The following is a 27,095-nucleotide window of genomic DNA, read 5'->3' on the forward strand; positions in this document are numbered from 1 at the left end:
CACACGTAAAGCGCCTTAGAACAGGGCTTGGCACACAGTAAATGCTCAGTAAATGGTAGCTATCATTATAATTAGGCTTCTATTTTCAAAGGAGCTTTGGTGCCAAACTTCTATGAATTAGTACTTCCCATCTCCGAGCAAGAGCCAAGTTCTAACAAAGCTCTAACAAGCTGGCCCTCTGCTCCTCTCTGCCCTCATCCCTCCAGCTCTGCCCTCTCTGACACCGGGCAGGCTCCTGCCTCCTCCCGCCTGGACCATGCCTGGACCACTCTTTCAGACCAACAGCACGGCTCCAGCTCCCTCCCTCCCTCTGTCGCTGCTTAGGTCTCGGTCACCTCCTCAGGGAGGGCTATTTAAAATGGCAACCCCCTTCCAGCACTGTTCTCCCCCTGCTGTATCTTCTCCACAGCATCTACCCCCATCCCGCATATGCTACATCTTCCTTGTTTACTGTCTGTCCTACCCACCCCCCTGCAAGCCCCATGAGGCCAAGGGTTTTATTTTGTGCACTGGTATATTCCCAATGCGCAGCATACAGCAGGGACGCAGAAGATCAGTCCTAAATGAATTAACGGATCACAGTCCCTACCTCACAGAGTTATTCTAAGGACCTGATGATCTCATGCAAATAAAATGCAGCATTCTGTAAGTGCTGGGGAAATGGCAGCTGTAATTATAATTAAGGTTCTATTTTTGTAAGTTCCTAGATACACAAGTTCTATGAGTCAATATATATAAAGCTCTTGGACCAGCACTTGGCACCCAGAAAGCACAGCTCTGATTATAATTAACGTCCTCTTTGTGAAGGTTTTTAGGCAGGGGCAGAGAACATTAGCTGTCCTCCACCATCCTCCACGGACCGTTCTCTGCTTCCCGGGCATTGGCTAGACCCTTTCCCAGATACCCTTACAGAGAGCTGTGGCCATGTGACTCATTTCTCAGCAAAGGGACGTTAATGGGAGCAGTATGTGCCCCCTTGGGGTTGGGGCTGGTAAGACATCACCGTATCTCGCCAGGCTCACCTTCCTCTTCCACCAGCAGAACCCAGGCCACGGCCATTCAGCCATGACCGTGTGGATGACAGTCGGCTAAGGGATGGCCTGGGTCCTCGAATCACTGCATGGAGAAGGGCTGCCCCCCAACCTGAAACACCCACTCTGGACTATGACGTGAGCACGAAACTTCGTACTGTTGAGTCAAGCCTGTACATCATGGGGTCTGTGAGTTAATACATGGAAACCACACTGAACATAAGCACTCAGGAAATGTGGAAAGTCTCGGTGACGAGGATGTTGAGGTTCCCCCAGGGAGGAGCCCCAGGGGATGGGGGGATAAAGGCCCATGCCTCACACGCTCAAGTGTCTACACACACGCACGCATGCACACACACACCAAACACGCTGGAGTGACATGCACAGAATTTGGCTTTTATTCTGGCTTTCACACATCTACTGCTAAGACGACACAGATCGGCGGTACCCCCATCCCCCATGACCACGGTGACCACTCCGGTTTCCTCAGCCCCCTCCTCCCACCCCACCCCTTTTGCCAAGCTCCCTGGGTGGGGTCTCTGCCTACACCTCACCCCGGGCATGCAGCATGAAGTGCCCATGCAGCTCCCCGAGGTTGTCGAAGGAATCCTCACACTCTGTACAGTGGTAGGTGCCCTCCTCCTCCTCGTCCTCGTCCTCCTCCCTCCCAGCCGGCCGGCCCTCCCCAGCCCGAGGCGGCTCCTCCTCTTCCTCCCCCAGGGCCCTGCCTTCAGGGGCTGGAGCTTCCTGGGGGGCTGTAGCAGGGCAGCAGAGCCGGCAAGGCGGGGTGCCTGGTGGGGCCTCCCCAAGGGGTGAGCGGCCACAGAGCTGGCAGGGCTGGGCTGGGGGGCCTGGGGGCTGGGCTGCACGGGGGGCCCGGCGGGATGGGCCCCCCCGGCCCCCCCCCAGGCGCTGCTTCACCTTGTAGCCGGGGTCATATTCGGGATCATCGGTGGCCTCCTCCTCCTCCTCCTCCTCATCTTCTTCCTCTTCGGAGTCTGGCTCGGAGAGAGTGTATTCAGAGTCAGAGGAATGCTCAGGGCCTGTAGGGGGATGGACCGGGAGAGACAGAGGCATCTGAGGACAGACGGCTCTGCCCCCTCCCTGAGCCTCGTTCAGACTCGCCACAGCATGGAGGGGGCAGCCTGGACACAACCCTGCTGCTCCCCACAGACGGGTTCCGGTCGCATCGAACACGGCCTGGCACGCAGTTGGTGCTCAGCGCTAAGCAAATGGACGTCTTGCAAGAACCGCATGTTAGGGGTTTAATAGGGACAAAGCAGCCGTAATAAAAACAGTAACAATAACAGTGTTCTCTGCTATGTTAAGAACCCTGTTCTTGGGGCACCTGGGTGGCTCAGCCGGTTAAGTGTCGGGCTTTTGATCTTGGCTCAGGTCTTGATCTCAGGGTCATGAATTGAGCCCCGCACCGGGGTCTGCACTCCGTGGGGAGTCCGCTTGATATTCTCTCTCCTTCTGCCCCTCCCCCCCCACTATGCACACATGTGTGCTCTCTCTCACATAAACACATCTAAAAAAAAGGAAAAGAAAAAAGAACCCTGCTCTTATATATTAACCTACCGAAGGCTTATAACAACCCTTGGAGGGAAGCACTATTATTAACCCTAAGTGACAAATGGGAAACTGAGGTACAGAGCAGTTAGATGACTCACTCGCCTCCAGTCACACAGCTCTACCAGGGAAAGCTAAATATGGGTGATGACCTACACTGGGTCATTTAGGGAGACAAACAGGTCTTCAAGCAAATGAAAACACATATATGTGCTTCGTGTACGTGGTGTATATATACCTATACAGTTAAGTGAATTAAAGTATTTATTTGTAAAGATTTATTTACTTTTAGAGAGAGAGGGATCTCGTGACCCTGAGATCACGACCCGAGCTGAAACCATGAGTTGGGCGCTCAACTGACTGCACCACCCAGGCACCCCTAAAAATTTTTTTTAATTTAATTTTATTTGAGAGAGAGAGTGCAGGAGCAGGGGAAAGGGGCAGAGGGAGAAGCAGACTCCCCGCTGAGCAGGGAGCCCCACGTGGGGCTAGATCCCAGGACCCCGGGATCATGACCTGAGCCAAAGGCAGACGTTTAACTGAATGAGCCACCCAGGCGCCCCCACTAAAATATTTGTAAGTACAGATATAGTACTGTGATTTCATGGGCATGCAGGACATGTTTAGGGCAAGTGTAGGTTAAAAAAGGAAAACAATTTGCAGTAGACGACGGAAGAGGGTGTCATCAGCAGTCATTATGGGGGGTGCACACAGAGCACTGGTCGGGGAGGAGGGAGGTGCCTACTGCAGGCGCCTGTCAGAAGCATCCCCTAGGATTGCCACAGCCTTGCCCAGCATCCGTCCCGGCCCCTCTTCCTCAATTTCCTCCAGCAGCCCAGAGGGGTCCTGTGACAACTGAGCCAACCACACTGGGCTCCTCGTGGCTCCTCAACCCCTCAGGCATGCATCTGCCACAGGGCCTTTGCTACCCTTTTTACAGATGGACTAAGGCTTGCTCCCTCCCCTCACCAAGTCTCTACTCAAGGGTCACCTTCTCAGGGACATCCTCACTACTCTGATCGGCAACCCTTCCCCAACACTCCCTATGCCCCTGACTCTGCTCTGTTTTTTCTCAACTTCCCGTATCCAACATCGACTTGTGTATTTATTGCCTGTCCCCCAGAGCAGGGACTTTGTCTGGTTCACTGCAGCGTCTCTAACATCTAAACACCTTCTTTGTGCCTGGCATTCAAAGCAAACCTTTTCTGAGGCTTTCACATGTGCTGTTCCCTCTGCTGGGAATGTCTCACCCTGGTTTTCCCCATCATTCTTTAGGACCCAGTAGGAAGCCTCCCTCCTTGGTGAGGCTGTCCCAGATCTCCTCGTCCTAGGCAGCCACTCACTGTCTTTTGCCCTCCGGTTGTCCTCACCCTGAGCCCTGAGGGCTGTGCCTGTACAAAGCCCTTTCCTACCAGACCAGGGGGCAGACCTGCTCTGACTCACTGCTGGCTCCCTGGCATCACCCAGCTCAGAACAGTAGGTGCTAAATGTTGGGTGAACGTTTCCGCCTGTGGTTCTCTCTCTCTCCTTGTTCCTGCCCCTGTCCTACTGTCTTTCTGCCATTTAACATGTTTCCTGAGGCCTTGCTGTAGGCTGCCCCCTCTCCGCCTGGTGACCTCCTACTCATCCTTCAGGCCCCAGCACAGGCTCTGTCCTCTATGACGGTGGCTTCCTCCACCCCGGCTCCCGCTGGCCCGGCCTCTCCCCTGGTGACTGACCTAGAGGCTGCAGCCATCTGGGCCCCAGTATGTCTCCCCCGTCACACTAGGAACCCCTTGAGGGCAGGTCTGACTCATCTTGGGGTCCCCAACACTGCCCAGCCCAGGATGTGTGAGTCGAGTGCACAAGGGTGCCCCGAGACCCTGATCTCCCTCCTTCCTCCAGGCCTTCGCCTCTGCCCTTCCCCCACCTGGCGACCTTTTCTTCTCCACTAGCAAACTCCTGCTCCTCTTTAAGGTCCCAGCTCACACGTCACCTTCTCTGTGAGGTCCTCCCTGACTCCTCAGATGGTTAGTGTCTCTCTCTGGTCTGGGAACCCTCTGCCCCTACCCACCCCCCCAAACCCCAATACATCCTGACCACCTGGGTAGTGACCTGGAGGCAGGGGACTCCTGGAGGGCAGGACCTGGGTCTGACCCATCTCCATGTCCCCAGCAATGCTGAGTCCCCAGTCAGCCTCAGCAGATATTTGCTGAATGGCTGCAAAACACAGAGGAAACCCCTCTGGCCTTGGGCCGGGGCCCCACCCCTCTTTCTCCTCCCACCTGACTTCACACCAGCTGCCTCCAGGGCCTTCAAGGCCCACTATGACTTCATGCGGTTGGCTTGGGAAAGGCCATCAGGTCATTGTCCACGGCAACCAGGTCTTTTATATCCACTGGGATTTTAAGGACCACAAGCCCTTTTGCACCTACCATGCCTTCTCCGCCTACGAGATCCTCAAAGCCTGGCACGTCTCCAGCATCGATGTCCACAGTGCCTCCCAAGCCTCCTGCCTCCTTGAAGCCCTCGAAGTCCACAGTGCCTCCCAAGCCTCCTGCCTCCTTGAAGCCCACCAAATCGGCAATGCCCAACAGCTCCTCAGTGCCCACCAAGCCATCAACGGCCCCCAACTCGGTCACAAGCCCAAGTAGTTCCAAGTCTACCAAGGGGGCAAGTACAAAGACAGCCCCTTCTAAACAGCCCAGCAGCAAGTCCAGAGTCCAAAGCAGGGCAAGAACGCCCAGCAAGGCCAGTACTGACACTAGGGCCAGCAAAGTCAGCAAGGCCAGTGGGGTAAGACGCCACCAGCGGAGGGGCACACACAGCCGGGGCCGAACTCCTGACAGAAGGGGAAGCCGCAGCTCCAAGAGGTCACCCAGCAGGGCCAGCACTATGACCAGGATGAGAACTCATGGTGCCACACCAGGTGTACCCAACAGGGTGAGAACTCCTACTTCCCAGAAAAAACAGAGTAGGGGCAAGAGTTCCAGCCGGCCTAGAAACAACACCCGGGAAAGAAGTAAGAGCCAGCCTAGAAATATGAGCAGGGAGAAGAGTTACAGCCCACCAGGAGCCTCAGGCATGGGGAAGAGCTCTGGGCTGGCTATAACCCCAAGTAGGGCAAAGAGTTACAGCCCCACTAGAACGCCCTTCAGGGAGAAAGGTTACAGCCAGTCTCCATTAGCAGCGAGGAGGGTGAGGAGTTATAGTCAGATGATCACCCCTAGCAGGGAATGGAGTTACAGCCCAACTGAAGCAGCTAGCAGGGTCAAGAGTTACAACCAGGACAGTGCACCCAGCAGGACCCGGAGTCATAGCCAGTCTAGCTCCCCTAGCAGGACCCAAAGTCACAGCTGGTCTAGCACCCCCAGCAGGACCCAAAGTCACAGCCAGTCTAGAATGTCCAGAAGAGCAAGAAGTCGCAGTCAGAAGAGAGCCTACAGTAGGATGAGAAGTCACAGTTCGAAGAGAAATCACAGTAGGGCAAGAAGTCGCACCCGGAAAGGAACTCCCAGTCAGACAAGAAGACATAGCCAATCCAGAACCCACAGCAAGGGAAAAAATTATCACCAATCTAGAACCCCCAGAAGGGAAAGAAGTCACAGCCAGTCTAGAAGCCCCAGCAAGGAGCGAGATCACAGACGATCTAGAACACCCAGCAAGGAGAGAGGTCACAGACCATCTAGAACACCCAGCAAGGACAGAGATCACAGACCATCCAGAAGCCCCAGCAAGGAGAGAGATCACAGACCATCTAGAACACCCAGCAAGGAGAGAGGTCACAGACGATCTAGAACACCCAGCAAGGAGAGAGATCATAGACAATCTAGAAGCCCTAGCCAACAGAGAGGTGGCAGACGATCTAGAACCCCCAGTGAGGAGAGAGAGCACAGCCGATCTGGAACCTCCAGCAAAGAAAGAGATCACAGCCAATCTAGAACCTCTAGCAAGGAAAGAGATCACAGCCAAACCAGAACCCCCAGAAAAGAGAAAGATCGCAGCCGATCCAGAACCCCTAGAAAAGAGAGAGATCATAATCAATGCAGAACCTTCAGAAAAGAGAGAGATCACAACCAATCCAGAACCTTCAGAAAAGAAAGAGATTGGAGCCGATCCAGTACCCCCCAAGAGGAGAGAGATCACAACCTATCTAGAACCTCCAAGAGAGGTCACAGCCGATCCCGAACTCCCAGTGAGGACAGAGAGCACAGCCGATCTCAAACCCCCAACAAGGAGAGAGACCACAGCCGATCTAGAACATCCAGCAAGGAGAAAGACCACAGCCGATCTAGAACCCCCAAGAAGGAGAGCAATCCTCGCCAATCTACAGCCCCCAGAAGTCTCAGCCGGAAGGATTCCACCAGCAGGGCGCACAGTCACAGTCAGAATGGAACACCTAGTGAGACAAGGGGCCACTCCCCCTCTAGATTTCTCAGTAGAGCCCCAGTTCCAAGCCAGGATGATATTCAAGGCAATGTCACCATCGCTAAGGCTGCCTCACCTGGAGAGAGGTCCTCATCGTCTTCTTCCAAGCTGGCATAGCCCCCAGTCTCAGCTGGCTCACGGGTCTCTGTCATGGCCAGGGGAGGGGACAGGAGACAGGAGCAGAGCAGCAGCTAGGCGGTGTCCCTCCCCGGCCAGCTCTTCACAGCCACACCTGGGTCACAAGTTCTCCAATGCAGGATGTCGGCAGGTAGAGCGGGATGCTGGGCAGGGGAAGGAAAGGCCTGTGGTGACTCAATAAATTTTTACATAGCATCTGCCTCCCCAGGCCCAACTGTGTGCTCAGTGCTAGGAGAAAGGAAAAGATAGCCCCAGCTCTTCTCTAGATCTTAATTTCCCCATCTGGGCAACAAAGCTGTCAGTGGCATGGGGAAGGGGAATATCGCAAATATTTAGCAGCAGGTATCAGCACGGGCACCAACCAGAACTGAGTGGAACATGGTCCTATGCCAGGAATTAACCCTTTAGTTGCTGGTTTGTGAGAAAGTCTGGGGCTGGGGGAGGGTCCAAAGTGGCAACTGGGGGTAGGGAATTCCTTGATGTAATGGTGATATATCAACGAGTCTAGAAAGACTTCAATATTTAAATGAGTGGTATGACAGCACTAGTTTGTGTCAGCCCCAGTTCTATAACCTTGGCAAGGCGGTGTCTCGGTCTGAACCTTAAATCTGCCATATTCTAGCTGTGTAGCTTCAAGCAAAGGACTTAACTTCTCTAGCCTCTTTCCTTCTCAGTACAAAAGGGCTCCCAGGGCTTAACCCATGTAGTCCTGATAACTATGTTGAGAGATTATCACCTCCTTTGTACACGAGGAAACGAGGAAACGAGGAAACGGAGGCAGAGAGGATTAACAGATAGTTCAAGGTCACACCAACTAGGTGGTGGGTGAACCAGGATCTGATGTTACCCTACCTCTCATAAAATGATCCCTTGGCTGAAAAAACTCTTTGAAGATTCAATGGGCTCATTCAATATAAACTGCTGGTATGTGGCGGGTATGCCATTAATAGTGGCTGTTAATACTCCCACCCACAACCCTTACTATAAACCCCAGCCATTCCAGACTTCTCACCTCTCCCCGTGCACACCAGGACTTTTCACATCTGTGGGTCTTAGCAAATCCTACTATTGCTGTCTAAAATGTCCTCCTTTCCCCTTGTCTGTCTGGAGAACTCCTACTCACTCTCCAAAGCTCACCTCAAACACAAGAACCTCTGTACTTCTTCGAGCCCAAATACCATCTCTACTTCTTCCAAGAAGCCTTCTCTGACTCCTTTCTTTCCTATCCCTCTTCACCAATACCTTCCCGTGCATGTGTGTGCACACGCACATGGCAATTCTTTTGTCTTCCATTGCACTCCCTAGCAGTAAAGAGCCAGGAAGAGCAAGTTAGTGAAAGGGTTGGCAGCCTCAGTTACACTTCTTTATGCCAAGACTTGTGCTGGGTCCTGGGTATACAATGGTTGGGAAATATACAATCCCTTCAAAGCCTGGAAGTCAAGTTTAATGCTGGGAACTAAAGAAAAAAAAAATTAGAAGTGAAGCCTGGAGGAGACTGGGCCGTGGGGGTGCTGGTAGGAATGGCAGGGGAGCTTTCTAAAGACACCCAGGGATGCCTGGGTGGCTTAGTAGGTTGGGCGTCTACCTTCGGCTCGGGTTGTGGCCCCAAGGTCCTGGGATCGAGCCCTGCGTTGGGCTCCCTGCTCAGTGGGGGGATCTGCTTCTCCCTCTCCCTTTGCCCCTCTCCCCCGCCTGTGCTCTCTCTCTCAAATAAATAAATTAAATCTTAAAAAAAAAATAAAGACACCTGAATCTGGGTTTTAAGGACAGGAGATTCATTACTGGCAGAGGAGAGTTGTCATAATACCCTATTGCTTGTAGGGTCCCATTTAATTTGGGAATTCTACTTTATGCTAGGATAAGTTTGCCAAATTTAGTAAATAAAAACAGACCATGCCTGGTTAAATTTTAATTTCAGATAAATAGAAAATCATTTAACATACATAGGTTCCATGCACTATTTTGGATAAACATTTCTAAAAGGTTATTTATCTGAAACTCAAATCTAACTGGACGTTCTCTATGTTACTTGGCAACTACAGACTAGAAACAATCAGTACTTCCCATGAGATTACCCGGAGACATTGTTCACCAGTCCAGCCTATCTTCCCCCAAACCCACATCACACAAGGACCTTCCAGAGTATTCCAGATGTCAAGTGGAGACAAGTCCCTTTCCTACAACGACTATGGTGGCCATACTGGCTTCCACAATTTTAAAGGGACACAAATGAGGGTCCCTCACTACCACAAGACGAACACTGTGCCAAGACCCCACCAAATCCTGAACCTACAGCAATCAACTCCCAAGATGCCTCGCGTGAACATAAGAGACACCCGTTCCCACAATGCTCCGGCAGGGAGGCCAGAGCAAAACCTTACACCGGACAATAAGGACCAGTCCCCACGATGCCCTAAGGGCAATTCTTCCCAGGATGCCTCGGGCCTATAACGACCACCTTCCAAGGTGTTCTGCGTCGAAGCACTCCAAGCTTCCAGGATGCTCAGCGCTAGGTGTGTGACAAAAGGGACCGGTTCCCCACAAGGAGCTAGGATAATGCTTCCCAGAATGCACTAGGCCCGTAACGACTAGAGGACCCACTCCCACAATGCCTCAGGGCTGAGCGTCCCGTTTCCCCAGGATGCCCCAGGGCGGCACGGAGCCGCGTTGGGGGAGAAAAGGGAGCCTGGGTCTCGCCCTCCGGCCATCACGGGCCAAGACGCCTGCCTGCTCGCCCCGGTGACGGGAGCCGTCACTCCCATCATGCAGCGGTGCCGTAGCGCCCGCTTCCCAGCATGCCCCGCGCACCCCTATCCCGGACACTCACCGGCGCTAGCTGCCCCCGCTCTGGCTCGGCGGCGGCGGCTGCACGCCTGGGGTCTGCGCCTGCGCTGCAAGACGGGCAGGAGGGAGTGCAAAGCGGCGTGAAGAGCCTAGGGCGCTTGCGCGGCGAGATGGACCATTTCCGTCGCACGGTGGGAAGAGGGGCTCTCCGAGTCGGGCCGTCGACGAGGCCCGCGCAGGGGGTTCCGGGCTTTGCCCCTCGCTGTCCGGGTTTACTTGGTACAGTCCGCAGCTAAACGGAACATGAAACTGCAAGGCTTGCGCGTGCGTGAGCGAGCAGGAACGCGCGTTATAGAAAATGGGATGAGCTAGGGGATGGGAGCGCCAACTAGTCCTGGATCCTGGACCTGAGGCTTGCTTATTTGCATAATCTTAGTGAGGGACAATAGGAGCCCTACGGCGCTGAAAGAGTCATTTGCATATTCCCCGGAGAGGCCGGACTTCAGAACGCCGTGATTAGCATATGAGAGGGGCGGTGGCTGGGGGGGCGCTCCTGAACAAAGCGCATGCGCTGACGGATTGCGGACTAGCGCGGAGCGGGTGGCCTTGTTTTAGAAGGCATCAGTTTGCATCCGGAGAGGGAGCACAAGGGCCAAGACGCTTACCAACCTTCACAAGCCCTACCCCCCCAGCATAACTATTTACTGCTCTCTTCTGTGCCAAGCCCTGTGCTGGTGGGCACTGTGGTTTCCGCAGTAGGCAAGACACACCTGGCCCCTGTCCTCATGGCACCGCAATCAAAGGAAGGAGAGCCACAAAAGTCAGAACCACAACCGAGCGGTCAGACTTGGAATAAGTGGACTATAGGAAACTGTGGGAGCCAGAGGAGGTGCCCGCCCCAGCCTGGAAAGTCTTCCAAAAGGTGGTGATCTTTAAGCCAAGGATGAATAGAAGCCAACTACAATAGTTTTTTTTTCTGGCAGAGGGAACAGCAAGGATAGAAGTCTATAGGCAAAAAGTAGTGCATGGTTTGATTGAGAAAGTGATAGCAGCTAAATTATGCCTGAAACACAGAACTGAGAGGGGAAAGGCTCCCACAGGTGAAGAGCTCAGACTATGCTGACGATATAGGAAGCTATTGCGGCATCCTGGGCTTCCCGGAATTGTCTCAGATTCCAGCTCAGAACCCTCCAATGCGCTCCCATTACGCGTAGAAAAAATCCAAACTCTATCATGGCCCAGGGGCTAGACACATAGTCTGCCCCTACTTGTCTCTGATTTCATTCGCCTCTCTTTAGCCACTCTACAGTCTAGCTCCACTTCCCCTCAAACACTGCAGTCTCTTTACCACCTCGGGCCTTTGCCCTTGCTATTCCCTTTGCCTGAAAATGCTTTTCCCTCTGATCTTTGAATAGCTGGTCTCATGCTCATCATTCATTTCTTGGCACAGGTGTCAGACAGACTCTCCTTGATCTTTCAAAGATGACACCTCCAGATTTGCTTTAGAGACGTGAGTGGGGCTGTGGATAAAACAGGATTGGCCACAAGGCGATTGTGGAAGGTGGGGTGAAGGGTGCATGGGACTTCACTGTCCTGTTCTACTTCTGTGTTTGAAGTTTTCCATAATAAGTTAATCATATCCCACACCCCCTTCTCTACATTCTATCTTAAGGTACTTATGGCAGCCTGAAATTTAAGTTTTTTTGCTTCCTTGCTGCAGTCTTGTTTTCCTCATGGAAGCTTCGTGAGGGTAAGAATGGAGTCACCCTTTTTTTTTGAGTCCTCAGTGCCTAGAATAGGATTAAGTTTCAGATTAGTACTAAGGCGTCTAGAACACCTAACATTTGCCTGTTTTATTCACCATGGCATCTCCACATCTTTGAGCAGCACCTGGCACAGTGTAAGAGGTCAATATATTTTTTAGTCTTAAATTAGAAGCACTCATCTAAAATTTAGTTGAATGAATGAGGGGTCAGGAATGCCAGGCTAAAGGGGTTGACTGGACCTCGAGGTGAGGAGGAGCTAGGGAAAGGTTTTGAGCAGAGCAGAGACAGGTGTCGCCAGGGCAGGATGTGAGTCATTGAAAGGTCCTTTGGAAATTGATGTCAAGGGTGGGGGAAAGCCAAGGGAAGGATCCGGGCCATTGGCTGGGGATGGTGTACCTCAGTGGCTACTGAAGAGACAAGACTCAGTGACTTTTGGTGATGGAGTGGCCAGGAAAAAAAAAACCCAAACATTTCTTGGAAGAGGAGAGGTGCCCTTGAAGAGGTAAGGACGCTCTCCTGGCTTGTACTGTCCACCAGCAACCATCTTACTCCTCTCCCTCCTCCTTCCCTTAGTTCAGTTCCCCTCCCAACATAGTGCAGCTCTGGGCAGAGGGACAGACACACAGCCACCCCAGACACTTGTTCTCTCCTCAGTTTAATGGTGGTTAGTGGGATTGCCAAACCCCCTCCCCGTTCCCCTCCCCGTACAAAATGTGTTTTGTTTTGTTTTTTTGTTTTTTTGTTTTTTACAAGAAAAAGGGGGCAAAAGCCAGGAATGAGGGGAGGGGGGTGCAATCTGATATTTTCATACAGATTTTTAATTTTTTTTAATATATTATATATAAAACCATAGAGACCAACGCACCCCCCCAAACTCCTTTCCCTCTCCCTGGAGGGCCTGGAGGAGAGATGGGGAAGGCCCCCCCAGGAGTGGGTGGACAGAGAGACAAATATGGATAGGACAGATATGGGGGGAGGAGGTGGAGGGAAGGGGAGCCCAGGAACCTGGGGATTGGAGAAAAGGGTTGGGGCTGTCTCCCTCACCGCCCCCATCAAAGTTATGACACAAAGACACAGAATCCCTGTTTCCATGCCCTCCCCCCACCCTTACCCCCACCGTGCAAACATGGCTTTGCAAAGAGGTGCCCAGAGCTCTGTGGAACTCCTACAATGGCTGGCATGGGGTCTGGGACCCCCAAAGAAATCTGTGTTCCCCTTCCCTGCCCACCCCACCCTTCCCAGAATCTGACCCCCTCCCCACAAGACCTGGTTCTGCAGCCTAGGGGCCCTGGCCTTCCCCCAGTTATCTTCCCCCAACCCAATCCCTACCGCCCTCCCTGGACTTGGGGGGTCTGGACCTTTGGCCCCTGCCCCCTGGGGGGCCCAGACCTCTGGGCCCTTGCTTCTGGCCCTTGTAGAGACCCGGGATCCGACACCCCCATCCCTGCCCAAGCGTCTGAGGTGTTAGTGGTGGGGGGAGAAGCCCACCATCCCAGACTCTGGTAAATGTCTTTGCAGCTGGCAGTGGGGTGGACCCCAGCCCAGGACCAGGACCAAGCCTGGGTGGAGGTGGGGTCAGATGAAGAATTCTTCTTTCCTCTTGTGTCCGTCGCTGCCATTGAGAAAGGCTTCTCTTGCTTCTCCCTGCTCATCCAGGCCACTGGCCTCGTGGGTCAGATAGGAGCCTGAGGGGTGACAGACCCCCAGGCAGAGACGACATATATGTGGACCCAGGAGTTGGACAGAAATATACAGGAAAATGGAGACAGACAAGACATACCGGGCGAGGAAAGAGGGAGAAACGGAACATACAGGGAGAGGGAATCAAGTCCAGGGGATAGCAAAACAGGGGCAGAGAAAGAAGTAAAAGCAGAATTAGGAAGACTCCAAAAGTTCACAGGAAGACCACCCTTAACCGTTCTCTTGGCTGTGTCCCCTTGCTCTGCTCCCAACGAATCCAACAATTAGGAAGATAAATTGTTTTATTTAAACCCACGGCCTTAATTCGCCTTCAACGTTTCATTCTTTTTAGAGTCGAGACCGAAAGTTCCGCCCTTTCGGAATCTTGGCCTCAGGTCCCTCCAGATTTCGAATCTCGGATCTAGGTTTCGCCCTCTTATCACCTCGGCTACAGGCCCGCCCTCTTTCCAACCCTGGCTCTGGGCCCCGCCCCCTTCGGATCCCACAACCAACCACACCCCTCGCTGAATTCAGGCCCCGCCCCCACTCACCCTTCTGCCGTACTGAGCACCAGACCATGCCCACCAGCACACATATGATCAGAAACACCAGTAGCGCCAGGATGCCGCCCACAATGGCATAGGGCACCGACGTCTGAGCCTCTACCACCGCACCCGGGTCTGCGAGAGAGACAGGGTGCAGGACCAGGTCATCAGAGGACGGTCCCAGCCCGACCCCATCGCGGCTGAGCTCTTAAGCCAGTCCACTTAACCGCGCTTTTACGTGCCACGCCCCTCAAATTACTGCCACCCCTGGCCCCTTGTCCTGGCTCCACTCTTTCCTGATGCTCCACTTCCACAAAGAATGCGTGCGTGTTGCTTTGTACACTGCCCGACCCAGCCCCTGAGTCCCTTTGCCAATACTATCCCACTTCCTTCTCCCACCCCACTCCCCATAGAACAGAAACAGCACATCCCTTTATTTTCGACTTGTGTGACCCACGGAACCTCAGGTCCAAGTCCCTTCCCATCTTGTCTACAACGCTCCAGGTATTTAAAATGCTGAGCTAGGACCCAACAACTTCCAAAATTCCTGCCCCACTGTCATAAGGGCTAACCACATAACACTTATTCTGTGCTAGGGGCCATTCTAACCGCTTTATATATTTAGCTCATATAATCTTCACAACCCTATGAGGTAGGTGCTATTGTTTATTTCCACTTAACCGATGAGGAAACTAAGGAGCAAAGTTACCCGCAACAGGACGCTGCAGAGCCCAATGTGAACCCAGACGGTCAATCTGGCCGCAGAACTCCAGGAATTCTGTTGGCTGTTGACCCCAAGGAATCACCCTTTGCACAGGCCCCTCAAACACCCCCGGCAGGTCCTGAACCATCCAATCCAGCTCGCCCATTCCCAAGGCCCCGCCCCCACGACACCCGGAGACCTCCTCCGAGGCCCCGCCCCTGCCTTGAGCCCCGCCCCCAGGCCGGCCCCTGCCTGCCCTCACCGTAGACCACGAGTACATAGAGCGCCCTCGCGTGGCCGTGCTTGTTCGACGCCTCGCAAGTGTAGGTGCCATTATCTGCTGATACCAAGCCTGGCAGCGTCAGCGTCTCCCCGACCGCCTCGGCCCGCTCTGGCAAAGACTCATTCCCGCGGTTCCAGCGGATCTGGTTTGGCCTGGGCATGAGTAAAGTATAGTGAGAGTTAGGGACACAGGTGCCAACATCCAATTCTGACTTCCCAGTAATCTAGATACATAGCATCTCCAAATAAGAGGGTCCTTACTAGCCCTATCCTTCCAATAAAACCTGCAGACCCGGGCCCAGCTTCCACCCAACACCAGTCTCAAGAATCCCAGCCTCCCGCCCCATCCCCCGCCCGTTCCATCGTCAGAATCCAGGAGTCCAGGGCCCCACAGCTTCCTTCCTCAAGATCCACAAGTCCAAACCCCAGACTCCTCCTCCCTCAGGACGCAGAAGTCCGGGCCCCAGGCCCCTCTGTTCTCCCAGTCCCCCTTCCCGAGACAGAGGTGTCCAGGTCCCCGGTCTTCTTGTCAGGACCCAGGAGTCTCAGGTCCAGGAGCTCACCTGGGGTTCCCCGTTACAGCACACGTTAGCACCAGCGTGTCTCCCTCCCTCACCACAGCTTGGGAGGCATGGATCCGGGCCGTGGGAGAGTCTGTAGGCGGAAGTGAGATGGGAGATTGGTGGTCCGGGTCATCACGCGGGGCTGGAAACCCTCCCGGGGGCAAGCGGCTCGCGTTGGGACCCTTCGGTCCCCCCCACTCCCGCGTCCCGGCCGGCCGGGCACTTACACTGCACGTCCAGCACGTACTGCGTCTGCTTGCTGTGTCCGGAGGGTAGCGCCTGGTTCTGCGCCTCGCAGATGACGATACCGCCGTCGTCCTTGCGGTCCACACGAAACCGCACTGTGCTCGCCACGCTCCAGACCTTGCCATTTTCCTGGCCGCTGCTCACTCCTGCCAGGCGGGGCGGGGAAGCTGTCAGAACAGGGTCTGGCTCCGCCCACCGAGGGGGTACCCTCCCCGCCCCCCAGCCCAAACCAAAGCAGGTCATTTGCCAAGCTCCGCCCCTCATCCTTAGGCCTCGCTACCAGTCCTCCAAGCCACGCCCCTCCCCGAACCAAGCCCACCGCCCCAGGTGCCGCGTCCCAAAGCTCCTCCCTCTTTCACTCCCACGCCCTCTCCTCTATCTGTTCATTCCATCGCGGCGTATTGAGTGGCCAGGGTCCGCCGGTGCACTCTTCTCCAACCCCTGTCCTCTCAGTCCCACCTCTCTCCGGCATCTCCTTTCTCGCCCCGCCCCGCCGCGGCCCCCACCCCAGGCAGTACCTTTCAGCTCCTTACGGTCGCGGTACCAGCGAAGGACCGCGGCAGGGCGGGACCGCGGAACTAGGCAACTGAGCTCCACCTCGCCTCCCTCCACCGCCTGCTCCCGGACCTCCACCACGGGATTCTCTGGGGCCACTGCCGTAGGGAGGAAGGGGTAAGGGGGGCGGTCAGCGGAGGCACCAAGGTGGACTCAAAGTAACTAGGTGAACAAGGGTCCCGGGTGGCAGAGGTCAAACACAGGCTAGAGGTCAGGAAGACCAGCCGTGTTTACTGGGGCCGGGTATCCAGGAGGTTAAAAAACAACCAGGTTAAAAAATCAAGTCTCAGGATAAGAGATAAGCAGAGGAGAAAGGAGGAGGGGATGAGTCTGAGGAGGGGGAGGAGTTACCCAATACAGTAAGCGTGGCAATCTGGTGGTGGGTATCCTCCGTGTAGAGCTGGCAGAAGTAGCCCCCCTCGTCCTCCAGGCGGGCATCTGAGAGCCGGATCCGCACGCGGCGGGGGGAGAACTCCTCAAGCTGGAAACGCTCGTCCTTCAGGGCTAGACAGAATGAACGGGAAGGGATGAAGCTGGGGAATCCTGGCCTCAGGGGTCCCGCCCTTCCTCCAGTAGCTTAGAGACCTGCGCTCTGCGTCCTCTCTCCAGCTGGCCATAGTCTAAGGGGCCCACCTAGTTACTCCCTTGCGGACCCAGAATGATTCAGGCCCTCCTGCCCACAGGACCAGGAGTCCAGACCCCTAGCCCCATGCTCTGTCAGGACCCAAGAGTCCACACTCTCTGCTCTGCCCTCTTTCAGGACACAGGGGTCAGGATTCCCCAGCACTCACCGCGGGTGCCGTTGAAGAAGAGGGTCTGCCGCGCTGGGTTCTGAATGACAACTATGGACCCATCATACTGGTGCAGACGGCAGGTTATTTCGGCCACCCCTCCCTCAGCCACAGTCACGTTCTCTGTCTGTACTTCCTGTCCAGCACCTGGACCAGTAGACAGAGAAACTCGTTGAGGGCTACAATTCATTCTTTTCTCTCTCCCTCTATTCCTCTCCCATCCAAACCTCCAAACTCTTTCTTTCCCCTCAGTTCACTGCATCCAACATTTCCTGAGGGCTGGACTCTGGGAGATGGAGAAAACCTGCTCCAGAGGGTCTGCAGTCAAGAGCCAGTGGTATGTGCTTTAATGGGGGCAGCACAGGGCACACTGGGAGCCCAGAGGAAAGGGAGAGACTGAGGCTGCCTAGGGAGATGGGTGATCAGAGAAGGTTCTGGAAGGAAGCTCCACTGGCTCTAGATCTTAGAGTGAGCAGGAGATCACGAGATGTGGGAAGCTGCTATGTGCTCACCAAATCCCATCTTTCACACCTGCGCACACGTTGTAGTTTGTCTACAAAGATGGCCACAATATTCTTCCCATTGCTGTGCATGTCCTTTGTAAGTTGACTTCGCTCCTCCTCTTATTAAGGAGGCCCTCCGGCCCTGCGAATCTAAGCAGGCTCCGTGACTTACTTTGGCCAACAGAATTTCCTAAAAGTGATATTGTATGAGTTCTGGAGCCCAAGCCTTGCAGTTTCCATTCATGCCCTCTTGCTGTCCTGAGAACATCGGGTGAAAACAGACTAGCTTTCCTGAGGGCAAGGGACATGGAGAGAGAACCCCAGCCAGGAGCCAGCTCCAACTGCCAGTCATGTGAGTGGGGCCATCCTGACCCCTCCAGCCCCAGGTGACTGCAGCCACATGAGTGACTCCAGCTGAGACCAAGAGAAGAACTGCCCGACCAATTCAGGACTCCCAGAATCATAAGCAAATAACACGACTGTTGTTTCAAGCTACCACGATTTGGAAGGTCTGTTACACCACTAAAGTTAACTGGTATGACACGCGATTGGGCTACATTTCCTAGGATCCCTTGTACTTAGTTGGGGGCATGTGACTGATTTCTGGCCAACGGGATGTAGGTGCAACAGAGAGACACCCCTTCCAGCTTGTCTCCTGTCACTCGAAATCCTTCTTGTTGAATGGAGAGTACCCCAAGGAGCCTTAGGAGGACAGAATCATAAGCTCGAAGAAGACTGGGACCCTGACTGACTGTCCCCTGCGACCTGCCTGCACAGTACTGTGACACGAATGAGAAATTCACTTTTTTGTTAAGCCGTTGAGATTTCAGGGCTCATGTTATTGCAGTTAACCTACCCTGATTAACCCAACAGAGAAGCAAGGTAGGGGATTAGGAAGGGGGTATTTGCAGCAGAAGCAGCAGCCCAGAGTAAAGCTCAGAGCTGGGATTAATCAGCATCAGCATCGCCATCATCATTGCCACGGTCATCTTCAAAATAACATAACCACATCATGGTAGCTAGTGTTTATTAGGCACTTGCGGTGCCAGGCTCTGTGATGAGGGTATCAGCTATACAATTTCCATCTCGTCATCACAATACCCGAATAAATTAGGCACAAGCATCAGTCCCATGCTTTTGTAATTCCCATTTTAGAGATGGGAAAATTGGTCCAGAGAGAGAAAATGACTTGCTCAAGGTAGTAGTCAGAGGGGTGGGGGGCGGGATCTGCCTCCAGAGCGTCTCTCTAATTCCAGAGTTCGCTTCCACATCTCCTCCTGGCTGCCTGAGTGGAAGGAACTGAGTGCAGGAGGGGTTGTGGGATGTGCTAGTGAAGGGCCACAAACGCCAAGCTAGGAGATGAGCTTTTATCCTGAAGGTCAGTGGCGGGAGGTGTTTAAACAAGAGTAGTGCCATGATCAGATGGGGTTATTTACCTTTAAATGTGGGATAACTACAGCTTCGTGTCTCTTACATTCTGTTCCATTCATTCGAGTGTTTCCTGAGTGGTAGGTAGGTGTTTAGGGGCTGGGTGCCCAGAGATGAGTCAGATGAGGTCCCTGCCCTGGAAGGCCTTCCAGATTTACAGGGAGGTAGACACAAATCACTGTAATAGCCCATCAGAAGCCTTATGTTCCCTGTAAGAGGGCTGGGTAACCTGATTTGGATGCCGAGGGGTAGAAAAGATTAATTCTGGAGGATGGAGGCAGAGACAGCCAGCTTTCTACCCAGCATCCATAATTCTTCTTTTCTTCTTAGTAAAAGAACCCTGATTGTATTTATGGATGCCCTATGTCCAGCAGAAAAAGATAGTTCCCAGACTCCCTTGCAGCTAAGTGAGGCTATGTGATAAAGTTTTGTCCGATATGATATAAGGAAAGTAATTCTCTGGTAACTCATGTGGTAATTTTGGGACGACTTCCTAAAGAAAGGGGACAAGTCCTTTTTCTTCCAGGTCACCTTTATGCTGCCTGGAACTAGGATGTGATGCCTGGAGTTCTGGCAGCCATTTTGACAAGAGGACAAGGGCAGTAAGGATGGTGGAACTAAGAGCTGGAAGGTGCCTGAGTCTCCGGTGATGACGTGGTGCTGCCTCAAAAGCCCTGGATGCCTACTTCTGGACTCGTCTTAAGTTTGACTATCATGCTTTGTGTATTTAAGCCACTATTAGGGGTTAATTTATCACCTCCTGAAATATCAAGCTTAACATGTCCAATCCTGGCCCCAGATATTTTCCTCCCCATGTTTTCTCAATCTCATTAAAAAGCACAACCATCCATCCCAGTTGCTCAGGCCAAAAACCTTTCCCTCACTCTCACATCCATGCCATCAGCAAGATCTATCCATCTACCCCTAGAGCATATCCCAAATCAACTCATCTTTGTTTTACCTCCTCTACTGCCACCCTAGTCCGATGACAGCATCTCTTACCTTGACCTTCAAGAGCTACTCACGGGGCTCCCTGCTTCCATGCCTGCCTCCCCTCAGGCCATTCTCCACACAGCAGCCAGATGGATTTTTCAAGAAGGTAAATCAGATCAAGGCAGCTCTCTGCTTAAAACGCTCTGAAGGCTACCCATGACACTGAGAATAATATCTGGCCTCCTTCCCTGGGCCTCCAAGGTGCTGTGTGGCCCGGCCCCTCCCTGACCGCAGTTCCAATCACTCTCCCCCTGCTCCCTTCACTCCAGGCTCATTGACCTTGATGTTCTTCAGACTCACCGAGCATAAGGCCACCTCAGGGCCCTTGCACTTGCCTCTGCCTGGAATGTTCTTCGCCCTTGATCTTCCCACGACTGCCTCCCTCCTGCTCTCAGTCGGGTCTCTGCTCACATCCACACCTCCTCAGAGAGACCTCCACTCACACCGCGTCCCTCAACCTCCAGAACCCTTTCTCTGTCATCGCCATTGGTTCTGTTCCTTCTACAGAAATGTCCCTGAAGTCATTTTTTAATTTGCTTACTTGTTTATTGTGTTTGTCCCCTATCACTAGAATATACACCCCATGGAGTCAGGGGATGTCATCCCTTGGTTTTACTACTGCACCCCTAGTGCCTAGAAGGGTGCCTGGGACTTGGTCCATGTCTGGGAGATTGACGAATGAATAGCTTGTGTCAGGTAGGATTTCATTTCCGCCTCACGATGACGGCTTTGTGACATCATCATTCTCCTCCTAAACACCTGGTTTGATCCCAGCTGGACCACTGGCCATCTTTGTGACCTTGGGCAAGTGGTGTGACTTTTCTGATGCCCTCTATGTAAAACGGGGATGATACCAGTGCCCGAAACTCGGGGAGCCCTTCCTGCAAAGCTGCTGTTATTACAAGTCCGGAAACATGCCCATGCACATGAAAACTGGCCTGCCTGCACATTCTGGCGCTTCAAACAAACAAACAAACAAACAAACAAACAATCAAACAAACCAAAACCATCCTGAAGCCTATCCATGGATCCTGGACCTCAGGGTTAACCCAGTGCTAGGCCCCCATTTTACAGATGTGGAGAATGAGGCTCAGGGGTGCCAAGCAAGTCAGTGGTAGAAACTCAACATCTCCTGGGAGCCATCAGGACCTCTGCATCTGCCCCCCACCCCCAATTATTCCTCTGCTTTCTGCTTGAGGGTGCACATGGGGTGAGGGTGGGGGGCTTTTGTCTTGTTCCCTCCCCCTCCTGAGGAGTAGTAACCAAGAGTGTCTGTGCCTGGAATATTAATGTCCCAGGAGCTTTTGTTTCGGAGTTGGGGGGTTGGGGGGTGGGGAGGCGGGACTTTCTGGTCTGAGAGGGCTAAGCTTTTGGGACTGGGGCACTGGCCCTTTAAACTGTGTTGACAGCCTGGAGTCGTCATGGGGATGGTGCCTGGAAAAAGGGACTGGGGAGGGCTTGGGAAAGAGTGGCTGAGCAGGTGATATGTAGAGACCCAGAATCCAGCCCTCTCTCCACCCTTAGACCCAGGATTCCAGCCCCCAATTGCCTCTTCTCCCAGGATCCACGATCCAGGCTCCTAGCCCCCTTCTCCAATCAGGATCCAGGAGTCTGGGTTCTTAGCCTCCTCCTACTCTTTCAACCCAGAAGTCCTGAGCCCCAGGCTTCTCCCCCTTCAAACCCAGGAGTCTGGGCTTCCAGCCCCCTCCTCCTTCAGGACCCAGGAGCCAGGGGTCCAGAGTACACAGCTGCTGGATGTTTCCACGGAGACTACACAGGGTGGGGGGAGCACTTCCTGGGTCCTGAGTCAGCGAATACCCAAGGGAGTCTCAAGGTCATGGTTCCGGGAAGGTCACAGCCAGCCCCTCTGTATCCGCTCCCCAGGGGGCTCATGGCTTCATGCCTCCTTCCCCCACTTCCTCCCCTAGGGAGGTGGTACATCCCTGCGTCCTGAATGAACCCCCCCTCAGCCCCCCATCAATGGCGGAGTCCGAACATCCTAGCACAAAGCATCAATTCTTCCCCAGCTCAGCCTTGTGAAGGCGCCTGTATTCGCAGGACCTAGGCATCAGGGTCCCAGCCCCTCCTCCCTCGGAAACCTAGAGTGGGACCCCCAGCCCCTTCCTCTCCCAGGACTCAGTAGTCTGTACCTCCATTCCTAGGAGTATGGACCCTCAGCCCTCTTCTCCCCTTAGACGCAGAAGTCTAAGCCCCCAGCTCCCCCTCCACACACACACATGTCCAGGACCCTTAGCCTTTTACCTCAGACCCGGGAGTCTAAAACCCCAGCCCCTCCTCCCTCAGGCCCAGGAGTCCTGGCCCCCAGCCTCCTCCTCTCCCGGAAACTTGACTCCTGGTCCCTGGTCCCCAACCCTCAGAACCACAGTCCTGCCTTTCCCCAGCCCCCTGTCCCCCTCCTATCTGGGGACCAAGCATCAGGTGGGGGCGTAGGGGTGAGTCAGCAGCCTCAGACACAAAGTGCCCCCTGTGGCCCCCACGTTCCTGGGATATTCGGAACTCCCTAGATTCTGGGCCTCAGGCCCAGCCAGGGGGTGGGAGGTTCCCCCTGGGTGTGGGATCATGGGGGAATTCTTGCTCCCTCCGGGAAGGGTGCAAGCCTGCACTGAGCACTCACTGTCCTATCCTCCACCCCCAGTGCCCCCTATTCACCCCTCCCAGGAGAGGCCAGGCTCTGACACTGCCCTCTTGCCCCACTGAGTGCCTGCAGAGGAGCCTTGGTGCCTGGTTCCCAGAGGACCTGTGGGCCTGGTATGGGCCTGGGTCTGCCCTGGCAGGAACCAGTGGGTGCTTGGGTCTTGGTGCCACAGGCCATTGGGCGCTGGCAAGTCTGACTGTCTCCAGGCCCCCCCTCACCTCCCCCACCCAGAGAGAGAAAGCTGCCTTTGTGTTCCCCAAGACGGGGACAGGCCAGGCTCGCACGACATTAACCCACCCCAGGCCCCAGCCCTGCTGTGTCTAAGGTCTTGGAATCCATTGCAGAACCTGACCCCTGCTCTGGGGACTCAGGCATCTGGCTCATGGGTGGGTGGGGGTCAGTGACAGAAACCTCCCAAGACCTGCACCCTGGGGTGACTCATATTGGGGGGAAGGTCCCCCCGCTCTCAGAGTGGTCTGTCAGAACTTTAGCAGGGAAAAGTGAATCACTTGGGAGGAAAACATTTGGGATCAACAAGCCCCCCCCCTTCTACAAAGCCCCCTAACTCTTAACAGTCTCTCGGTCTTGTCTTTGTATCTTGATATCTGTTTCCTCTGCTCCTTTCAGTTCTATCCAATCCCTGGCCTGTGGGTCTCTGGTTCTGCCTGCGTGCATCCGACCAGGCAATGTATCTCCCTCTTTCTCACTTCCTCTTGCCTGCCCACCCTGGGCCCTTCTTTCCTTTGGCATAAATCTCATCATCCTTCTCCGGTATTCTTGGCAGATGTGTAAGCCAGGAAGGAGAGAATTCGCTTTTGAAAGGGCACAAAGCGACCCCATCTCCGTCTCCATTCCTGCTGGCTGGCCAAGGAGAGGGAGGAAGGGGGTGATGAAGAGGAAGATGAGGTGGGGACCATGGGCAACCCCTAAGATCTGGTGGCCAAGGTCATTCAGAAATATCCAATGAGAAGGAAAGCAGACAGGGCCTCTGACACCGTGTGCTCCAGCTCCCTGATGCATGCTGTACAGAAGGGGAAAGCAAGGCTCAGGGAGTGACAGGGCCTGGCATAAAATTACACCAGAGAGGCCTGGTCCCTCAGCTCCCAGTCCAGAGGGCTCCCCATGACACCCAGCTCTCTCCCAACTTGTAAAGCCCTATGCGCTTAATTTAGAGAAAGTTTACAGAAGGGATTAGGGTGCCAGGAAGCAGTGACTTTAAAATGAAACAAGCCTATCGAGCTACCTCCCAGGAATGCTGGAGAAAAGATTCTTGGGCTGGGTAGGCAGTCGTCTTAGTCCACCTTCTGATTCTGAGAAGCCATCCCGTGACAGTCTAAGCTGTCAAGATTCTAGATGTCAGAGGTGTCAAGATGCAGGATCTCCCAGAGGTCAAGATCTCAGAATTTTAAAGATGTCAAGAGGCTAGAATCCTAACACTATCAAGGTTCTAGAATTTTAAAGGTATCAAGATTCTAAAGACTTTGGGATTCTAGGATCCTGAAGATGTCAATGTTTTAAGATACCCTCAAGTTCTTTGTTTACTGGACTCGTTGGTTCTAGGATTCTATGAACCTGGTTTTGGGGCCTAAAGAAGAAAGAAGGAAAAATAAAACCGAATGGCAAGGTAGTTATGGTACCAAAGCGCTCGTCTGGAAAATTGTGGCATGTCTGCTGCAAAGAAAGGAAGAACTGAAAGTTCTGAGCAATGGCAGAAGACTGTAGAATAAAGCAAGGTGCAGGGCGAGAGGTCAGCTTTGCCCTTCGCCTGCCTCAAACCCTGCAGGGGCGGAGTGGGGCGGGGGGGGGGGGGCACGTTGTAACTGCACCCAACTTGCCAGAAACCCCTTGGGAGATCTGAGCTGGAGTTCCCTTTCAGGTCACTGAGTTCAACATCCTCACTTTACAGAAAGGGGAACTGAGGCCCAGAGACAGGAGGGCGGTTGACATCCACCACTGGGGCAAATGGCAGGGGGCGGGATTTAAATAAACCCAGGCCCCCAGCCCTGTGCCATCTGGCTACACGTCTCTCCCAAATCTCTACACAGCTTCCCGTCCTTCTGCCGGCCGCTTCCCAGTCCTCCACTCCTAAGAGCAGCCTTCCCCACTGGGGAGGGGGTGACCTGTGGTAGGTTCGAGGCACACGGGGTGTGAGAGTGTGTGTGTGGGTGACGTTTCCTGACCTTGTCCCCAGCCTCAGGGTCACCCTCTCCTGGAGGTCTCCGGCTTTTCACAGAGTGTGATGAGGCTATGGGGACGGCTCCCTGGATGTCCTGGAGGGGGGCTTCTCTGGAAGTTATGGCCTGGGTGTGTGAATGGTTGGGGAGGGGCAGCGTTTGCGAGGCATTTGCTGAATCCACGTGTGTGCCCACATGCCAAGGTTCCTCACACACTTCCCCACACACATACACATACACACACATTTCCCTCCAAGGCCCTTCAGGGTGCCCTGTCTGACTCAATTCCTCTCCAGGGGCACAGAGGGATGAAGGGATGGAGGAATGAAGGATGGAGATGGGGGAGGTTGTAAGGGTAGAGAGGGGAGGCAGAGAGACAGGGGACAGGGACACCCTGGGACAGAGTGGGGGGGATAAATGGTGGGGGGAATGAGGAAGAGAGGTGACAGAGGGGGCTAGGGAAACAGTCAGGAAAGATAGGAGACCGAGACAAGGGGATGGGACAGATGGGGGACAGAGAAAAAGGGACAGAGAAACAAGGGTGACAGCGAGACAGGGACAGAGAGGGAGAATGGGGGCAGAGAGGGAGGGTAGAAATACAGAGGGACAGAGAAGGGGGAATAGAGAGGATGCTGGGGGGACAGAGTGACCCAGTAAAAAGGGACAGAGACCAAGGGACAGAGGTGGGGGACAAAGACAGGATCGAGAGGTGGGGGACAAGGAGGGAAAGAGAAAGGGGGACAGACAGGGGGACAGGACTTCCAGACTGAGGGACAGAGGACAAGGGTAGGGGGACAAGTAGAGAGACTGAGGGACTCAGAGACAGGAGGACAGAGGGACGCAGAGACCGGACAGAAGGACAGCGGGACCGGCCCGGAGAAGGCGGGCTTGTGTGTGTGTGGGGGTGGTCTCGGTCCCTTTGTCCCCGCCGGGATCAGGGCCTGTGCAGGGTGGGGGGACTGCGGCACAGCGGCCGGGGCCCGCGCCCCCCTCCCCCGCTCGCGGCTCCCGGCTCCCGGCCCGCGCTGCGCTTTGTCCCGGGGAGGGGGCCCAGCCCGGCCCCGCGCGCATTGTTCGGCCTCTGCGGCCCCGCGGCAACCGGGCTGTCACCGCAGCGCTCCCCCCGCCCCGGCCCGGCCGGCCGACCCCGGCCCCCGACCCTACCTGGCCCCGCCGCGGCCGCCCACAGCAGCAGCAGCGGCCACTGGAAGCGCCGGGCCCGGCCCATGGTGCCGCCGCCACCGCCGCCGCCGCCGCCGCCGCCGCCGCTCGCTCCCGGCCCGGCACCTGCACCGCCCGCGCCGCCCGCCCCGCCCCCGAGCCCCGCCCCCTGCCCGCCCGGGGGCGGGGCGCCGGGGCCGGGGAGGGGCCCAGGCCGGGGCGGGGCCCAGGCCGGGACGCCGGGGGCGGGAGACCTGGGGGGCCACGAGACGATGGAGGGGGAATGGTGGGGGTGCGACCCCCAAGAGCTGGGGAGAGGTGGGGGGGCGTGCAGGGGCTGCCGGAGAATGGGGGGGTGCTGGGTGAGGGCAGAGGTTGTGGGTAATGGGTGAAGAGGTGAGTGTGAGGGTGTTGGTGGAAGGGTGCGCGGAAGGTGCAGGTGTTGTGTGAGGGGAAGGGGTGAGGGGAAGGTAACTGTGAGGGGTGTGTGTGAAGGTTTGGGTGTATGCGGAGGGGAGTGTTGTGTGAGGGTGTGAGCATTGAGGGTGGAGGAGTGTTTTGTAGGAAAGGTGAGTGTGAGAGGTGTTCTGTGGACAGGTGAGTGAAGGTGAAGGTGTCACATGACAGGTTGTGAACTGAGCCACCTCGAGATCCGATCCGGGAAGGCAGCGGAGTGATGTCTGGGCAGGCCCAAGAACTCCCAGGGCAGGGCTGGGTGGGGCTGGGGTCAGGCCCCACCCTTCCAGACCCGGGAATCCAGTGTTTCCACATTATGCATCATTCTCCCAAAAGGGGCCCCTGGAAGTGAACCAAATGGAAGGAAGCCTGAGTCCTGAGCCCCAGAGAGGGAGAGGCTCCTGTGGACGCCAGGCAGGCCCTAGCGACCAGCTTCCCCATCCCGCTTCCCTGGTCTTCCTGCCCCAGTCTCTTTGTGTCCCCCACTCTCTGTGTGCCCTTCCCATGTCTCTCCCATCACTGTTGCTGCCTCACTCCTCCAGACTTGGGTCCCTTCTCCCTCCTGGGGAGCAGGTCTCTCTGAGCCCCCTTCTCTGGGACCTTGTAGACCTGGTCCAAGTTTATCACCCTTAGGACCCAGGAAGAGTGAGAAACCATGGAA

General features: G+C 54.9%; 2 protein-coding genes and 1 long non-coding RNA gene across 7 annotated transcripts; 1 reads left to right on the top strand and 2 right to left on the bottom strand.

Moving 5' to 3' along the window:
* Positions 1–1,391: 1,391 nt before the first annotated feature.
* On the bottom strand, positions 1,392–10,066 carry ZNF428 (zinc finger protein 428). 4 transcript variants are annotated; one of them, XM_057314435.1, is made up of 3 exons: positions 9,976–10,066; positions 7,087–7,291; positions 1,392–2,029 (listed from the first exon to the last, which is right to left on the bottom strand). In XM_057314435.1, the coding sequence occupies exons 2-3, from the start codon at positions 7,160–7,162 to the stop codon at positions 1,575–1,577; spliced, it is 531 nt and encodes a 176-aa protein (XP_057170418.1). In that variant the 5' UTR covers positions 7,163–7,291; positions 9,976–10,066; the 3' UTR covers positions 1,392–1,574. The 4 variants fall into 4 exon arrangements, with proteins under 4 accessions (XP_057170418.1, XP_026337935.1, XP_057170416.1 ...); XM_026482150.4 differs by having other exon boundaries at positions 1,411–2,074; XM_057314433.1 differs by lacking the exon at positions 9,976–10,066 and adding an exon at positions 9,607–9,899 and having other exon boundaries at positions 1,411–2,074.
* Positions 10,067–10,360: 294 nt separating this feature from the next.
* LOC130544135 (uncharacterized) lies at positions 10,361–21,225 on the top strand. The gene is made up of 2 exons (XR_008960151.1): positions 10,361–12,200; positions 17,316–21,225. It is a non-coding gene; the product is annotated as an uncharacterized LOC130544135 (long non-coding RNA).
* CADM4 (cell adhesion molecule 4) lies at positions 12,155–26,074 on the bottom strand. Of its 2 annotated transcripts, XM_026482149.4 has the most exons (9): positions 25,982–26,074; positions 17,064–17,210; positions 16,624–16,776; positions 16,236–16,370; positions 15,699–15,863; positions 15,472–15,562; positions 14,889–15,061; positions 13,930–14,058; positions 12,155–13,383 (listed from the first exon to the last, which is right to left on the bottom strand). In XM_026482149.4, exons 1-9 carry the CDS (start codon positions 26,043–26,045, stop codon positions 13,274–13,276), a joined length of 1,167 nt encoding a protein of 388 aa, XP_026337934.1. In that variant the 5' UTR covers positions 26,046–26,074; the 3' UTR covers positions 12,155–13,273. The 2 variants fall into 2 exon arrangements, with proteins under 2 accessions (XP_026337934.1, XP_057170415.1); XM_057314432.1 differs by lacking the exons at positions 12,155–13,383; positions 13,930–14,058 and adding an exon at positions 14,320–14,708.
* Between the last annotated feature and the right edge of the window lie 1,021 nt (positions 26,075–27,095).

Source organism: Ursus arctos, unplaced genomic scaffold (assembly GCF_023065955.2).
Source record: "Ursus arctos isolate Adak ecotype North America unplaced genomic scaffold, UrsArc2.0 scaffold_19, whole genome shotgun sequence".
NCBI lineage: Eukaryota > Metazoa > Chordata > Mammalia > Carnivora > Ursidae > Ursus > Ursus arctos.

Excerpts from the sequence above, each read along its gene's own strand:
- ZNF428 (XM_026482150.4), bottom strand. The coding sequence starts at position 7,162 with ATGACAGAGACCCGTGAGCCAGCTGAGACTGGGGGCTATGCCAGCTTG. Across the intron at positions 2,075-7,086 it reads CGATGAGGACCTCTCTCCAG|GCCCTGAGCATTCCTCTGAC; the intron begins GTGAGGCAGCCT and ends ATCCCCCTACAG.
- CADM4 (XM_026482149.4), bottom strand. The coding sequence starts at position 26,045 with ATGGGCCGGGCCCGGCGCTTCCAGTGGCCGCTGCTGCTGCTGTGGGCG. Across the intron at positions 16,777-17,063 it reads CTTCTTCAACGGCACCCGCG|CCCTGAAGGACGAGCGTTTC; the intron begins GTGAGTGCTGGG and ends CATTCTGTCTAG. Across the intron at positions 13,384-13,929 it reads GTGCTCAGTACGGCAGAAGG|GCTCCTATCTGACCCACGAG; the intron begins GTGAGTGGGGGC and ends GTCACCCCTCAG.